Source organism: Punctularia strigosozonata (assembly GCF_000264995.1).
Source record: "Punctularia strigosozonata HHB-11173 SS5 unplaced genomic scaffold PUNSTscaffold_4, whole genome shotgun sequence".
Classification (NCBI taxonomy): domain Eukaryota; kingdom Fungi; phylum Basidiomycota; class Agaricomycetes; order Corticiales; family Punctulariaceae; genus Punctularia; species Punctularia strigosozonata.
Window position 1 is genome coordinate 588,459 of NW_006767436.1, and position 14,978 is coordinate 603,436.

A 14,978-nucleotide genomic window follows, 5' to 3' on the forward strand; every position below is an offset into this window, starting at 1 on the left:
CCTCAGGAGATCGTGGCAAGAGTAGTAGCCGGAACCGCCTAGATAACCTCGCCTAACTCTGCCACGGTTGACGGAAGGTCCGACCATCGGTTGTCGTGTGGTCGGGGCACGGCGGCGACTAGAATCCTTGCGTCGCCTTTAGACAGCGGCTGATGGGAGCGTCTCGCGTTGAGAAGACTGCTTAACGTCGGGATGTAAGAGGAGACCACGTAATCGTCACACGACATCTCTCCAAGGCGGGCAGCATGAATAGGCAGATGTGCGAATCGGCCAGTTAAACGCCACCATATCCGCGGGCGATCCCTACCGGATGACGGTTGCAAGCCCAGCGCGCCCATGACTGGATGGACGATGCGGGCTCACAAATCTTCCAGTAGTGCATGGACGGGACTCCGATGTGTAAACTGCTGTACCTCTTTCTTGATAAGCAGACGCCCCGGTCTCGCAGCTGCCCTGTCTCCGTCAACAGCAGATCTCCATGTCGTACTTGAGGCTAGTAGCCAAGGCTCGGTCACGGCCGACAGCGGGATGGTCAGAGGCTCGCTCCCGCATTAATATTGCACAAGGATGGCGTGACATGCGTGCCTGCTTGACACCAGAATAACGACTGGACCGCGGTCGGCAACCTTTCCGAGCGTCGAAGATTCCTCTGCAAGCATGAAACGGCCGAATCCCTCGAGATCGCGAACTTGACCGAGCAGCGTGTTGAATTCATCGCCTTGTTGTCTTCTTCTGGCGACGGCACGTTCAATGACACACTGATCAGTCATAATTCCCGCCAATTCGCTGCTCCGTTCGAGCTGCTGAGCCAGTGACAGCAGTTTGGGACGGAACTCCTCCGGTAACAGGTCGAACTGGGAGCGTAAGCGAAGAACATGTGTACAGAAGATAGCCCGCCCTTGTTCAAGAATTGCGACTGCTCTTTTGAGCTGGAAGAGCTCAAGTGCATGAGACGCACTGATGGCCGCTATGTCTTGTCCGATAGCGAGGGATGTTAAGCGGGAAGGGGCGTCCAAGCCGAAGTAAGCAACACGTGGGGTCTCATAAACATCCATGATATGTTGCTGAAAGCTAGCATTCTGGGCATAGGTATTCCGTAATTCTTCTTCGAAAGTATGTAGAAGACGAATTGCTCCACGTAGCCGGGACCGAACGTCCCTGTGATTGTCCGTGATAGCTTCTACCAAAAGTTGGACAGCGGTTCCTGGATCCTGAAATCCAGTGACAGGTTCGAAACATAGCTCGGCCGTGTCAAGAAGACACTTGAAGCGGTCCCGTCTTCCTCTGGGGACCTTTGTCGTCAGCTCTCGCAGAATTTCCTTGGCGGCCGTAGCATCGGCCTTGTCTCTTGAGCAGCGAAATCGCGTTAAATACGAGGAACCCATGGTGCGGAGATAATCCACGCCAGGAGCTGAGTCAACAAAAGCAAACGACAACCTCCTGTTCAATACCCGTTGATACAACAATGTGATAGCATATCCCGAGCTGAGCGGATTACTCACGAAAAAATGTAGCTTAATATGGGGAAGTCCTGAAGCCTGAGCGCAGCCACATGTCGTAAGGTAGCTACGGAGGCGGAATAGAAGTCCCAAGCTAATTAATAGCTGAGTGCGTCACGCCACGCCACGGGAAAGGCATTGGCAGAGTACATATGCGCTAACCCACGTCAGTTCTGCAAGCACACCGGAAGCATATGCGTCACATAAAGTCTGAAGTCTGGGGCACAGCTCATCGAGACATGACGAAGGACCCTCATAGACTGGAGTCGTGACATCAATAACCTTAGAATAGCCAAGAGACCCAGACCCGTACCTTCGGGGATAGAGACATCCTTTGCATTGGCGCACTCGTGATTATTGTAATTCTCTAATCAACATCTGACAGCAAACGATCAGACGTGGCCGCGATCCACAGGAGTTGTTGAACAGTGACTTCCGAGCTCGGTGAACGCAGAATCGGTCGATTGCTCGCGATACACCACGGGAGGCTGCTCGCTCGAGGGTGCGTCGACAACAATCCGTAGCATCTTGGCGGGTTTGTCCGCACGCGCATTTTCGCCCATAGCCTCAGCGCGACGCTTCCGAGGCACGTCTGCAATATCGCCCGCATCATCACTGGCGGACGGTCGGTGAGGACAAGCCGCCTTGTCCGCAGCTGTGGGACAGGCAACTTTTCCTTTCTTCCGTGGCCGTGGCTTGCGCTTGGGAGTGAGCGAAGCGATGGAAGGTTCTGGAATTTTCAAAACATCGGGTGCGACCTCTGAGCACAGCAGGGCGCTCAGAACATGGCGTTGCCGATATCATGGGACTGGTCACTTACGATCACCTGGCGAGTCATCGGAATCAATTTTGCCTTCCGGTTCAGCTGCTTTTGGTGACTTTGCTGACAAGCGAGTTGATCGCCGTGTGGACACTGGTTGCACTGCTGCAGGTTCGAGCCGTGCCTTCTCCTTCCCCTTCCCATGCTGCTTTTGCGTTATCTGCTCGGAGGGTTCCTGCGCCTCGCCTTTGCCTTTGCCCTTCGTTATCTTCTCTAGGGCCTGCGATTTTTTTGATCGTTCACTCATGTGATCCTTACCATCTGCCGGCTGACGCCGCCTTTTCAGTAATGCATGATAATGGTGCCGGCACTGTATAGCGAGTTAGTAGTTGCGCTCGTGCACGAGCAGGCGTGGAACTTGCCTGAGTATCGCTCCTGCCATCGCCGAACTGGCTAACGCATTTGCTGACCTCGCACCAGTCGGGCGTGTCGCCTCCTTGCTCATTGATGGCATCGATGAGCGCGCTATCCTCCGCCTCGGTCCAGCCCCGACCTCTGATAGGGCGTGGACGCGGATGTACTTTGCTTTTGGCGGTAGCATTGGTCTCGGCTTCTGAGGCATCCTCAGGTTGTGGACGGTCTGTCGCGCCCTGTGCAGAGTCGAGCACCTCCGAGGTTTCTTCAGTCACATTCTCTCCTTCCTCTTGCTCTTCCTGCGCTTGTTGACGCCCTTTCCCGCTGCCGGAGATATTACTCCATCGATCTCTGCACTGCTCGTTGTTGCGCCCATTTATGCACTCCGCGACGTCAACCCAGCTCTTACCCCAAACCGCGACCGCCTCTCGTAGTCGCTCGTCTTCTTCGCGCGTCCATGCTCCCCGCTTGAGCCGCGGATCCAGAGTCCGCAGGTACCGTGCCTGCACGATGGCGGGCGTCGTGGGTGGATCCATGCAGCGCGCCACTGAAATATTGCAAGATATCTGAGATCGTGCTTATATCAACAAGCAAGCAACGCCAGATCTTACCGAGTGCCCAATTGTCTGTACCATAGCGCTTGACCAGGTCTAATAAAAGTGTATCGGCGGCCCGAGTAAAGCGGTAACCTGTCCGAGATGATATGACGTGGCGCATGCAGTCGATAGGTGTTCGCCGTGTCTGTGTGAGTATTAAAAAAACAGACACAGATTCAGCAATGCAATTGGTATACCCCTAGCTCTGTGGACACTTTCACCCAGTCGACGGTGATCCCGGTTGCATGGGTATCTGCGTTGGTCTCACCCCGTCTCGCCGTCCGAGCCGCCTTTCCACCTCTCTTGCGACCCTTCTTGCCTTCATTCTCTCCCCTCTCGCCTTCCTCCGAACGCATCGCCCCCGCCTCTTGCAGAAGCTTGTTGTATATGTCTCTGACGTTCTTGACCTCTTCTGCACTCCATGTATCGTGATTCCACCGCGGGTGTCTGTCACCCAGCCACCGGATTTTGCATTCAATCGCGGTACGTAGCGTTGGGCCTTGACCTTCGGGATCGGCTGAGGATGGAGGAATAGTCCCGGATTTGCTTGAAACCTTGCAAGTAATCATAAGCTTGAGGCGGGGATACAAGGTAAGCATATATACATACATTCTCTGCAACACGTTCCCAATCAATATCTTCCGTGTTCTGCTCGAGAAACGAGGGTGATTGGCGGCTGGAGGAAGCGAGTGCATTTTCTCCTCTAGATGCCACGTCAATAACAAAACGCAGATTTACACGGGGTGGGCTGCGTACTAACCGTTGTTGGGCGGCATAAGCATGCAAACGTTGGTTTTCGGCTCTGACGGCTTCAGCCAACGTCTGCAGTTCCTTCCCTTTCACTGAAAAGAAGACATTCGTCATCCATTGTTCATCGCGCTACTGCCACGGACACGTACTAGGATGGGTTTCAGTGTTGGCGAGGTAACGCTCCCTTCTCAACGCATCCTTGCGAAAAGGCGAGTCCTGATAAGTGGCGCGTATAAGCATCATTGTAAAAACGTAGACATGGCCACTGGAAATAGCACCTCGGACAAAAGAGCGGCTTGTGATAGGATCGAGACGGGCTTCTTGGATCCACCGATGACTACCTGGCCAATGGAGTCGATTTCAGTCGCTTCCTCCTCAAGGTCCGGGGGTTCCGCGGCATCCTATATATTCAAATACATATTCAGCTTCGTCCATAGTTTAATGTCAAAGGTCGACAGATTAACTCACTAGCAATTTATCAACGTGCGCTATCTCCGCCTCGAGCCTCTGGGTGTAGACCTTGATCGCATACTGGTGGTCGGAGTTGGCTTGAAGTACTTGCTGCAACAACGCATGAGGATGTGCGCTATGTCCCCCAGTTGCGGGCTGAGAAAGCATGGGCGATATATTCCAACCAGGACCTTCAGGGCATGGTCATGCCCTCACACGAAGTCCACTGCGCCGGCACGACGCAAAGGAATATGACGCGTGCACCGCCACTCGATCTCCGCGTTCCTTGCTCGCGACGATGGCCAACGCGTCGGCCAAACGAATCGGTATGCATATAATCGTACATGATCGGAAGCCTTGTGTGTTCAACATACAATATTTTAGCCCAACAGAATGAAGCCGCGGTTCGCAACCTGCGCCTGGGGCTGTTCCTGCCGACCCTCCTCTCCTTGCTCTTCCGCCTGCTCTTCCACCGCAAAACCCTTCCCCCTTCGAAGAGTTTGGCATTCGTCTACGTCTTAACAGGCCTACCGACTGCATTTCTTACGCGCTACCTCATCAAGACCGGTACACCTCGACGAGATCCTACTACAGGCACGCTCATCTCCAGCGGCGAGGACCTGGCCAGTCCAGGCGTCACCGAATGGTGTTTTGATGTCCTTTATGTTACCTGTAAGGATATTGGTTGCCCTTGTAACATAACGATCATTCAATAACCAACTCGCTATAGGGGCGTGCCAGGTTGGCAGTGGTCTCTTCGGGGATTGGGTCTGGTGGTTATACCTTGTGGTACGAGACATTTCCTGGGAACGCCCTTTCGCTCATCTCCCGACCCGACGCTCCAGATACCGCTGTATGCCATCTTCAAGGCTGTCAGCACGTTTGCGCCCATGCTTGGCATTAAATTGCCATCTTTTGGGTCGTCCGAGGTACGAACAAACCTGCTAGCAGCCCCCTACCGCTCCGAACATCGGCGTTGACACGCTTCGTCCAGAAACCTGAGCCCGAAACCGTCGAAATGCAGAACGTAAGCAAGCGCCAGCAAAAGCTACAAAAACGTCAGGAACGCGGTGAGTGCATACGTGTGGCCACCCTCACTTGTACTTATACATATGCACAAGGCGATCCCCGTGTAGCTTCCCGTGCTGTAAAACGATGAATGTATTCTGTTTATATGGATCACACAATGTTCGACATCGAACGCTCGATTGTTCCGTGTATCCTCATCTCAGGAAAATGGCGGAATCAAGTGGGTGCGCAACGGGCGCTACGTTTTTCATTTGTGCTGGCCTCCTGCGACCGAATCAGACGAGCAGCGTACAAAGTCGGGAAAACGACATCGAGAACAAACGAACAGACAGGCAGACGAGAATTCAAGAAACTAAGCGACAACAACCGGCGTCGGCGAGTGCTGGCTAACAGGGTTGACGAACCCAGCCGTCGCCTCCGCCACGCGCGCACCAGAAGTCATGACCACCGTCGGCTCCTCGAACTTCCCGAGCAAGCCATCGAACCGGCTCCTCGCGACGCGCACCGCGTGCGGGTCCACGTAGCGATTGTCGCCGTTGTGCAGTTGCTTCGGCGCCGTCCCGTCCGCGAGTCCGAGCTGCTCCGGCGTCCAGATCGGCTGCACCTTGCCCTCGAGGCCCATGCCTACGCCAGCGCGGCCGCCCTCCGCGCGCCACTGCGACGTGCGCTTGATGCCGAGCTGGGTGAAGACGTCGTCGACGGCGTGCACGAGGCGCGTCATCTGCTCGAGAGTGTGCCGGGGGGTGACCGTGAACCGGAGCCGCTCCTCGCCGCGCGCAACGGTGGGGTAGTTGATCGACTGCACGTAGATGTCGTACTTGGCGAGCAGCATGTCCGACGCGGCCTTGGCGAGGGCGGCATCACCGACGAGCACGGGGACGATGTGGGAAGGACCGGGGACGACCGGCAGGTCGAGCGCCTCGAAGCCCTGCTTGACGACCGAGACGTTGAGCTGTTTGAGTTGCCTATCGCCGTTAAACTCCTTCTGGTAGACGACGGAGGAGTGTGCGCCGGCGACGGTGACGGGGGGGAGCGAGGTGGTGAAGATGAAGCCGGGAGCGTAAGACCGAATCATGTCGACGAATTCCGTGGAGCCCGCGATGTAACCGCCAACCGCGCCGTATGCCTTGCCGAGTGTGCCCGTGATGATGTCGACGCGGTCCATGACCGTGCCCTTGATGGGCAGCGGGCTCTGGCCGGCGGCTTTGTGCAGGTCGTAGTCGAGATGTTCCGCGACGCCGGCGCCACGTGGTCCGTAAAGGCCGACGGCGTGCACCTCGTCGAGGAAGGTCAAGGCGCCGTACTTCTCAGCCAGATCGCAAATTTCCGAGATGGGACCGATGCTTCCGCACATGGAGTAGACGCTCTCGAACGCGATGATCTTCGGCGTCTCCTTCGGGTACATCTGGAGCTTCGCTTCGAGGTCTTTCATGTCGTTGTGCTTAAAGATGTGACGTTTGGCGCCAGAGTGACGCATGCCTTGGATCATCGACGCGTGGTTCATCTCGTCGGAGAAGTACACGCAGCCGGGAAGCTTTGAGCCGAGGGTGGCGAGTGTCGCGTCGTTGGCCACGTAGCACGACGAGAACACTAACGCCGCCTCCTTGCGGTGTAAGTTGGCGAGCTCCTGCTCAAGACCAAGATGCCAGGCGGTGTTGCCGGCTATGTTACGGGTACCGCCGGCACCGTGTCCATATTTGTCGAGGGTACGGCTAAGAAGAATCGGATGAGCACACGCTCTGCCACAAAGACAGGAAGTATAAGAAACTCACTGCATGGTCTCAAGGACGACCGGATTGTTGCCCATCCCTAGATAGTCGTTGGCGCACCACACCTCGACCTCATCCTTCAGATTCCCGGTGTGAGCGACGGGGAACTTCTCGGCGAGACGATTGATGTTGTTGAAGTAGCGGTACGAGTTGTCCTTGTGCTTCTTGTCGAGCTCCGCGGCGTAAAAGCCCTCGTAGTTGAAGCCAACCTTGGGCTTGGGCTTAGCGGCAGCGCTCGTGCTCGCCTGAGCGCCACCGGCCGCAGCGTGGAAGGGGCATCCGGCCGCAGCGGCCTTCTTGGCTTCGACGCTCCTCTTCGCAGCGGCGAGGTCCTCGGCCCGGCGGGCAGCAGCGCGGGCAGCGGAGGCGTGCGGGCACATGTCAGGGTTGGCGGCGCCGTGGAGCGGGAGGGCGACGCCCTTCTGCTCGTGGATCTTGACGACTTCCTCTTCGCTGGCAACGCTCGTCCCGGCAACGCTCGCGTAGCCGGCGGCTATCTCGCCCGAGCGCACGGAGAGGGCGGGGCCCATGACGGGGCATTTCGTCGCCTTCTCGGTGAGGCGAGAGAGCGAGTGGTAGCGCGAGGACTGAGTGGTGCACAGGGTGCGGAGGGTGGAGCTGGCAAGTGCAAGCGTCAGCGGCGGACCCAGCTCGAAACGGGAGGGATGCGGATCCCTACGTCTTGGTGCGGCCCAAGAAGGGGCAGGACGACTTGAAGCGGGCAAGGGACGAGAGTTTGTCCATTGTTACGACGAGCGTCGTGGTCAAGGACAGGAATGAGTTGGCAGCAATTCGGAGCTGCTCACGAGGGCAGATCACTTCGGTCGTGACCGGTTTTATAAGCGAGCGGTGGCATCACAACTCCAGTCCCCGTGAAATCACGCCAGTATCATTGGCTGATTCCATCCCCGTCGGCCACTCCTCACGGCCGCGCAGCATTGGCTTTACCCGTCTCAGGAGCCAGTGCAGCTCTCATACTCATGGGTACTCTACCATAGCTCGCGCAGTACTATACGACTCCCGAGTGTCTACTTTCCCAAGGAAGCCAGGCATCCCTCTATCACATCCACCGCAACGTCCACATCTTCCTTTCGCACGATCAGACTAGGCACCAACCGGACAGCATCTTTCCCGGCAATGAGGAGCAGCACGCCCCGCTCCCGAGCCATGGTCACGATCTTCGCGGGTACCGTCTCGTCTTTAAAGGCAAGTCCCAATATAAGGCCTCGACCGCGAATCTGCGGCTGCAAGATGTCCGGGAACCACTTCGGGAGAAGCTCCAGGCGTCCCAATAGGTACGCAGAGGTCTCAGCCAGGTGCGCCACGAATGGACGCTCGCTCAGCCGCGAGAGGACGTGGTACCCAAGCGCGCACGCCAGTGGAGAGCCTCCGAATGTGGTACCATGGGTGCCTGTGCATCGGTAAACCCTGAGTTGCATGTCCTGTGCCTAAAGCTCTGCCACACGGGCAGGTGGGAGAGTACTCACCGGCGGTCATGGTAGCCGCTACGCTGTCTTTCATTAGCACCGCGCCGATGGGATAGCCATTTGCAAGCGGTTTAGCCATAGTCACCACGTCCGGATGGCAGTCCACCGGCAACGTGGAATGCGCCCAGAGGCTGCCTGTCCTGTAGAGTCCGCACTGTAGATCGTGATGGTCAGTTTCAGTCACTGATCCCGAGCTAATTGGAGAACAGGCAATGGGAGAGATGGATGAATGAATGTATGGGAAGCCTTCGGCCGCCAATCTCGGAACGCGACCACGGACGAAGGGCGGCGGCGTACGCATCGCACCAACGCTGCGCGAACGCCGCCTCCATCAGCCAAGCGTCGGTCGATACCGCCCGTCTTGCTGCCGACATGCGCGGAAACCTTTCGACCAGCTCGGAGTCCGCAGACCAGAAAGGAAATCACCCGGTCCAGAATCCCGACTCACCTGTACTTCATCATAGATCAACACCGCGCCGACCTCGTCGCACTTTTTCCTCAGCGCGCGTAACCACGCCTCCTCGGCGGCGGTGCATCCGCCTTCGCCCTGCACAGGCTCCACGATCACCGCGCACGTCCGCTCGCTAAACAACCCATTCTCGAGGTCCTCCGTCGAGTTCAGCCGTGCGACGCGAACGCCGGGCAACAGCGGCGCGAACGGTTTCTGGTACTTCGGATTCGGCGTGACGCTCAGCGCGCCCATGCTGCGCCCGTGAAACGCGTTCTCGAAGCACACGATCTCGATCTTGTCGCACGCCTCGACGTCGTCCGCGCTCCTGCCTGGCGCCGCGGCCGCCCACCGGTCCTTGCCCACCTTGCGCGCGATCTTCAGCGCGCCCTCGTTCGCCTCCGTGCCCGAGTTGGAGAAGAATACTTTCGCGCCGGCGTCGGATGGGCTGCTGCCCGGCTTGTACCCCAGCCCGCCTTCCTGCTGCGTGAGCGTGACGAGCAGCTCGGCGAGCTGGCCCGCGTATTTGTTGTGGAACACGTTGGACGAGTGCGAGAGTTCCTCGGCGGTCTCGGCCAGGACCTGCGAAGCAATGCTCCTTGTAAAACAATTCGCACCTCTACGGACGGCGTGACACGCACTTTGATAAACCCACTGTCCGCGTGCCCGAGAGCGTTGACGGCAATTCCGGCGCTGAAGTCCAGGTACGCCCTCTTCTCCGTGTCCCATACGTACATGCCCTGGCCAAAGTCGAGCACGAGAGAAGGTCGGGCGTAGACCGGAAGCAAATATTTGTCCGCACGCTTCAACACGGTCTCTAGCTGTGGATCTTGCGAGGAAGAGGCTTCCAAGGCAGACGGGAAGGTGTAGTTTGGGTGTATGTACTTGGTCGACGGAGACGTGGGCAAAGTAGGGACAGGTCGCGGGTCGGACTACTTGCGTATTGTCAGGGATAAGTGTTCGCGTAGAGCGTTGGCGAAGATGCATACCTCCGATGCGAACTTTGCCCCGTTCGATGTCCATCGCAACTGCGTGCGAGGACGTTTCAAAGCCCTAGCAGCGACAGTCGTTCCCCTTCGCAAGCGTGGTCCTTGCTTCAGCAGCGACATGGTGTCTACGGCGTGAGGCGACTCGGATACTACCTAGTCTTTTATCCAAGAGCGGCAAGCTGTAGATAACAGCCAGGCAATAGCAGCAAGACGGACGGAGTGTTCTCCCGAGTCATGTCGGGCAGAAATTGTGCAGCAGAGGGACGCGCGCTCACGTGTACCGAAGACGCGCCAATATGGCGGACGGCTGTTCCGATATAACCGACCGCGGTAGGAACGCGAACTCTCGAGGTTACAGCATACAGCAGCGCAAAGAGAGCACCCGCGCGATGATTGGCGCGGAAACAAATACGGGGATAGACACAACCTCTATGGCTATAGGTCATGTCCGAGGCGAGGCTTCCAATGCAGCTAATAACGCTTCTGTTCGCAGTTTCTTGACGCTTGCATGACTTACTACCTGGGTCACAGCTACATCACCAGTAGCATCCTCGGCAGGAGGAGCGTCAACTGCTGGTGGTGCAACGGGTTCTCCCGCCGCTGCCTCCTTACAGGCTTTGATCAAGTTCTGTATAGCGATGGATCAGGATTGTCACCTATAAAGAAACGGCAATGCGATGTACCTCTCGACTACCGCCTTGGACACCGCTTAGATAGCGTGTCGCAAGGGTCAGATACTTTTCCGGTATCTGTAAGCAACGTTATTCATGAATACATGAGTGCACGAGTTTCGCAATACTACTGACCGCTGTTTCTGACCATACGTTGCGGATAATCCAGTTCTGTTTCGCCTTGTTGAACTTCCATGACGTAGGATCGGCGAACTGCATATATGCGTAATGTAACGCTACACATAAATCCGTATCAGAACGTCAAAGCGTCTTGAGAGTCCGATAAACGTACCTTTGGACGCGCCGTCGGATAAGGTTACATCTGCGGATGGGTCTGGGAGATCAGTCTTTCTCCGCTTTGATTTCTTCGACTTGTGAACGCCTTCTTCCTGCTCGGCGTTCTCTTCCGCTTTGCGTTTCTTCTTTTTCTTCTTGGACATTTCCTCCGTCACGGGAGCGTCCTCGCCCCCATTGACCTCCAAGCTCGGCTTTGCTTTGTCCTTCGATTTCTTCTTAATTGGCTTGCCGACCTTCCCCACCGTTGCAGTCTCCCCCGACGGACGCTCCGCCTCATCTGCAGTTTTATTGCCATTTTCATCCAACGTTTCCTCGTCCTTCGACCTCTTTCCCCCTTTCTTCGGACTCGTGTCCTCCACATTTATGTCTGCGGCATCCACAGGGTTCTTGTGTTTGGATTTGCGCTTCTTCTTCTGCTCTTTAGCCTCGCCCGCGGGTTGCGCTTCCACTGACGGACCGGCTACGGCGTCCGGCTCGGAGTGCTTTCGTTTTCGTTTCTCCTTCTTCTCGCTCTCTACAGCTTGCTCTGGGACCACACTGCCCTCTTCTGCGCTAACGTCCGCCTTTTCAGACCGTTTCTTCTTATCCTTCTTCTCTTTCCGTTTCACGGTATCCTTCCGCTCGTCCACCCCATGCGCATTCTCGCCAACATCCGCCGGAGCCTCCACCACACCCTTCTCTTTCTCCTTTCGAGACTTTCGTCGTTTGGAACCGTCGTTGGTAGCGCTGGTCTCTTCATGGCTTTCCGTCACAACCGCCACATCCTTGCCAGATTTCTTGGATTTCTTTTTTACCAGTTTTTCCGCGGCTGGCTCCTTGGCAGTGATAGACATTTCTCCTGAGTCCTGAGATCGGACGCGTGCAAGCACGCGGTTTTGCGAAGCCAGACGACCTTTCGCAAGCAGATGTGAGAAGGAAAAGGCTATTTTAGCGCCCGTGTAGGCCCGGTCATCAAGCTGACCGGGGACCGGCGCCTCTCGTTCCTGACCAATCCTCGGACCTCGGTGGTGCCCTCCATTTAGACACCGTGCGCGACGTTTCACCTCTGGCGGTTCTCGACGTTCAGTCTCGGGATAGCTTTCCCTCTCCACCTCTCTCCATATTATAGCTTGACTGGGGTACCAACTTACGCTTGTGGACCTTCTCCCCTCTGACCTGGTGCCATGGGTTTGTCGATATCGTCGCTGTTCACGTCCTTGTCGTCCCTCGTGCGGTGGAGTAAGGACCAGGATGTGAGGATATTGATGCTGGGGTTGGACTCTGCTGGCAAGGTACGTGTATCCCAACGCGGACACTCAACGTCCTCTCCGACGTGTTCGCGTACGCTAACGTCGAGGCGCCAGACCACAATCCTGTATAGGCTACAGGCAAGTCATAAGCAGGCGCCTGTCTTTCCTACGCTGACAACGCTGCTATGAAGATCGGAGAAGTCGTCTCCACGATACCTAGTACGTGTATGCTACGTTGCATTGCCTCACGGAAACTGAAACATCCGGTTAGCCATTGGTTTCAATGTAGAGACTGTCCAATACAAGAACATCAAATTCCAGGTTTGGGATCTCGGCGGTCAATCCAGTATACGGTGCGCGCCGCGCTCTCGTGCCATACTACCGTCGCTCCGGCGCTCAATCATGACACGACCTGTGTGTTTAGGCCGTACTGGAGGTGCTACTTCCCGAACACGTCCGCCATCATCTACGTGATCGACTCCTCGGACCACGCCCGGCTGGCGACGTCCCGGACGGAGCTTCTCACCATGCTCAGCGAAGAAGAGCTGAACGGTGTTCCCCTGCTCGTCTTCTGCAACAAGCAGGACGTCGACGGCGCGCTGAAGCCGGCGGAGATCAGCGAGCAGCTCGGCCTCGCAGGCGGAGAGCGCCAGCGGGAGTGGAGCGTCCGGGGCAGTTGCGCGACCAAGGGCGAGGGACTAGAGGAAGGATTAGACTGGTAAGCATAAAGTCTTCTGGAGATCCGGGCTCGGCGAGAGGGCTGTGGTCTTAACAGCTGCGCTGATCCTTGATGCCCCGGATCCTTAACGCAGCATGCTGATCCACTGCTCTCCGTAGGCTGGTGAACGCCATCCAGAAAAAGTAGACGGCATCGTGTGGTAGTCCGTACGTCAACTTCTCCGTTGCTCATCTCGCTTTCCACTGGGACACTTCGAGTACACTTGGACATACCCTACTCTGCACATTCTTATACCTTATGGATCGCGCTGTTTGTCCCGCGACGTAAATAATCACGTTTTTGGCTTGATTTCATCTCATCGCAAGCCCCTTGGCTGGATCTGGCTGCTGTAGCAACGGCGAACGCGCTCGTGAGAGGCGGTCCTGTGGTTCCTGATCTGGGCGGAATGCGTCCGCTCGTATGAATCGCCGCCAAGCTATTTTCGTTTCTCTGGTCCGGTCTCTCTTCCACCACACCCTCCCTTCTCCTTCGTTCTGGTGAACGTTGACGGCTGAGCCGGATTCCCCCACTGCCATTCGTTTATTTTTCTCGCTGGTCGATCTTCCAAACCGCGCTGCCCGTAGCACTGGTTCATTGCTCGCTTACGTAACCCCACCGACCGTCAAAACATGCGCAAATCCGCCGCTTTCTTCGCTCTGCTCCTGGCAGCGAGCACCGTAGCAGCGCCGACGCGATTCACTCCTCGTACGCAACATACGTCGCACAAAATGGCACTTCTGGCAATGGGACGGCTGACTATTATCTCATATCAGGTGCTAACTTGGGATGTGCTGCCCAGGATGATGAAGGAGGCACGCTCACGAAGACGGGGCAGGATGGGGAGGACGTAACATGCCAATACACCAAGGCGGGCGAATGCTCCTACTTTGGCGAGAACGGGACATTTAGCTCGGGCGCGAGCACCTGCCCGAACGCGATGGTGGATGCAGGAAGCAGCGGTGCAGCCCAGACGACCCAGGCGCCTCCCCCGCCCCCCAAGACGACCCAGGCGCCGCCTCCACCAGCCGCCACGAAGGCCAGCACGAGCTCAGGATCGGGGTCGGGATCGAACGGATTCGCCTGCGCGCCTCAGGACGATGAAGGCGGTCAGCTCACGAGCCAGAGCGACGGCGGGGAGGAGGAGATCACCTGCGAGTACTCCAAGGCTGGCGAGTGCGTGTTCTTCGGCGGGAACGGGACGTTCAGCTCGGGCGCCAGCACTTGCCCGAATGCCATGGTCCCTGCTGGGAGCTCTGGCACGACCACCACGTCGACCCCCCCACCTCCCCCTGCTACCACGAGCACGCCCCCGCCGCCTCCCAAGACGACCAGCACCCCCCCACCGCCTCCCACCACGAGCTCTACGAGCACAACCAGCAGCAGCTCCATCGCTGTCGTCACCGTCACTTCGACTTCGACGTCCAGCTCCAGCTCATCGAGCTCTGTCGATCCTACGACGCTCAGCGTGCCGCCGCCTACAACATCAGAGGCACCCGTTGAGCCGACCACATCGATTGCAACAGGAGTCAGCGTCGGTGGCACGAGCAGCGCCGCTGCGCCGGCATCCACGACCGACTCTACGACCTCCGGCGCACTCGCGTCGACGCTCGGCAGGATGTCGAGCACCGGCGTCATCGGTGCCGTTGTCCTCGCCTCCTGGCTCTTGCTCTAGACGTGCTCCGATCGCACGTTCTCTAGATCGCTCAAGAAGGCGTGGATGTCAATGCCAGTGTCATATAGCATCATGGTTGGGGTTTCGAGGGAACGGACTCAAACGGACTTACAGCAGCGTTGGACTTTCACCGGCAATATCGATACTTGTTCGCAATTTATCGATAGATCATTCTTGTTTCGTACAGTCGATTCTGTACT

General features: G+C 57.0%; 5 protein-coding genes across 5 annotated transcripts; 2 read left to right on the top strand and 3 right to left on the bottom strand.

Moving 5' to 3' along the window:
• Nucleotides 1-1,891: 1,891 nt before the first annotated feature.
• Nucleotides 1,892-4,637, bottom strand: PUNSTDRAFT_132431 (uncharacterized protein; the record flags this gene model as incomplete). Its single annotated transcript, XM_007381788.1, has 10 exons — nt 1,892-2,259; nt 2,320-2,539; nt 2,730-3,220; nt 3,285-3,414; nt 3,491-3,823; nt 3,879-3,972; nt 4,030-4,111; nt 4,169-4,235; nt 4,298-4,420; nt 4,488-4,637. The coding sequence occupies 10 exons, from the start codon at nt 4,635-4,637 to the stop codon at nt 1,892-1,894; spliced, it is 2,058 nt and encodes a 685-aa protein (XP_007381850.1).
• A 233-nt stretch (nt 4,638-4,870) lies between these two features.
• PUNSTDRAFT_50991 (5-aminolevulinate synthase) lies at nt 4,871-8,060 on the bottom strand. Its single transcript, XM_007381789.1, has 7 exons — nt 7,947-8,060; nt 7,271-7,885; nt 5,591-7,210; nt 5,464-5,539; nt 5,315-5,398; nt 5,200-5,258; nt 4,871-5,141 (listed from the first exon to the last, which is right to left on the bottom strand). The coding sequence occupies exons 1-3, from the start codon at nt 8,009-8,011 to the stop codon at nt 5,851-5,853; spliced, it is 2,040 nt and encodes a 679-aa protein (XP_007381851.1). The 5' UTR covers nt 8,012-8,060; the 3' UTR covers nt 4,871-5,141; nt 5,200-5,258; nt 5,315-5,398; nt 5,464-5,539; nt 5,591-5,850.
• Nucleotides 8,061-8,139: 79 nt separating this feature from the next.
• Nucleotides 8,140-10,395, bottom strand: PUNSTDRAFT_99780 (acetylornithine aminotransferase). Its single transcript, XM_007381790.1, has 5 exons — nt 10,192-10,395; nt 9,844-10,134; nt 9,203-9,784; nt 8,755-8,908; nt 8,140-8,678 (listed from the first exon to the last, which is right to left on the bottom strand). The coding sequence occupies exons 1-5, from the start codon at nt 10,309-10,311 to the stop codon at nt 8,296-8,298; spliced, it is 1,530 nt and encodes a 509-aa protein (XP_007381852.1). The 5' UTR covers nt 10,312-10,395; the 3' UTR covers nt 8,140-8,295.
• Nucleotides 10,396-12,322: 1,927 nt separating this feature from the next.
• On the top strand, nt 12,323-13,253 carry PUNSTDRAFT_43289 (ARF/SAR; the record flags this gene model as incomplete). Its single annotated transcript, XM_007381791.1, has 5 exons — nt 12,323-12,430; nt 12,580-12,607; nt 12,660-12,741; nt 12,813-13,106; nt 13,226-13,253. 5 exons carry the CDS (start codon nt 12,323-12,325, stop codon nt 13,251-13,253), a joined length of 540 nt encoding a protein of 179 aa, XP_007381853.1.
• A 482-nt stretch (nt 13,254-13,735) lies between these two features.
• On the top strand, nt 13,736-14,778 carry PUNSTDRAFT_43290 (uncharacterized protein; the record flags this gene model as incomplete). Its single annotated transcript, XM_007381792.1, has 2 exons — nt 13,736-13,811; nt 13,880-14,778. 2 exons carry the CDS (start codon nt 13,736-13,738, stop codon nt 14,776-14,778), a joined length of 975 nt encoding a protein of 324 aa, XP_007381854.1.
• Between the last annotated feature and the right edge of the window lie 200 nt (nt 14,779-14,978).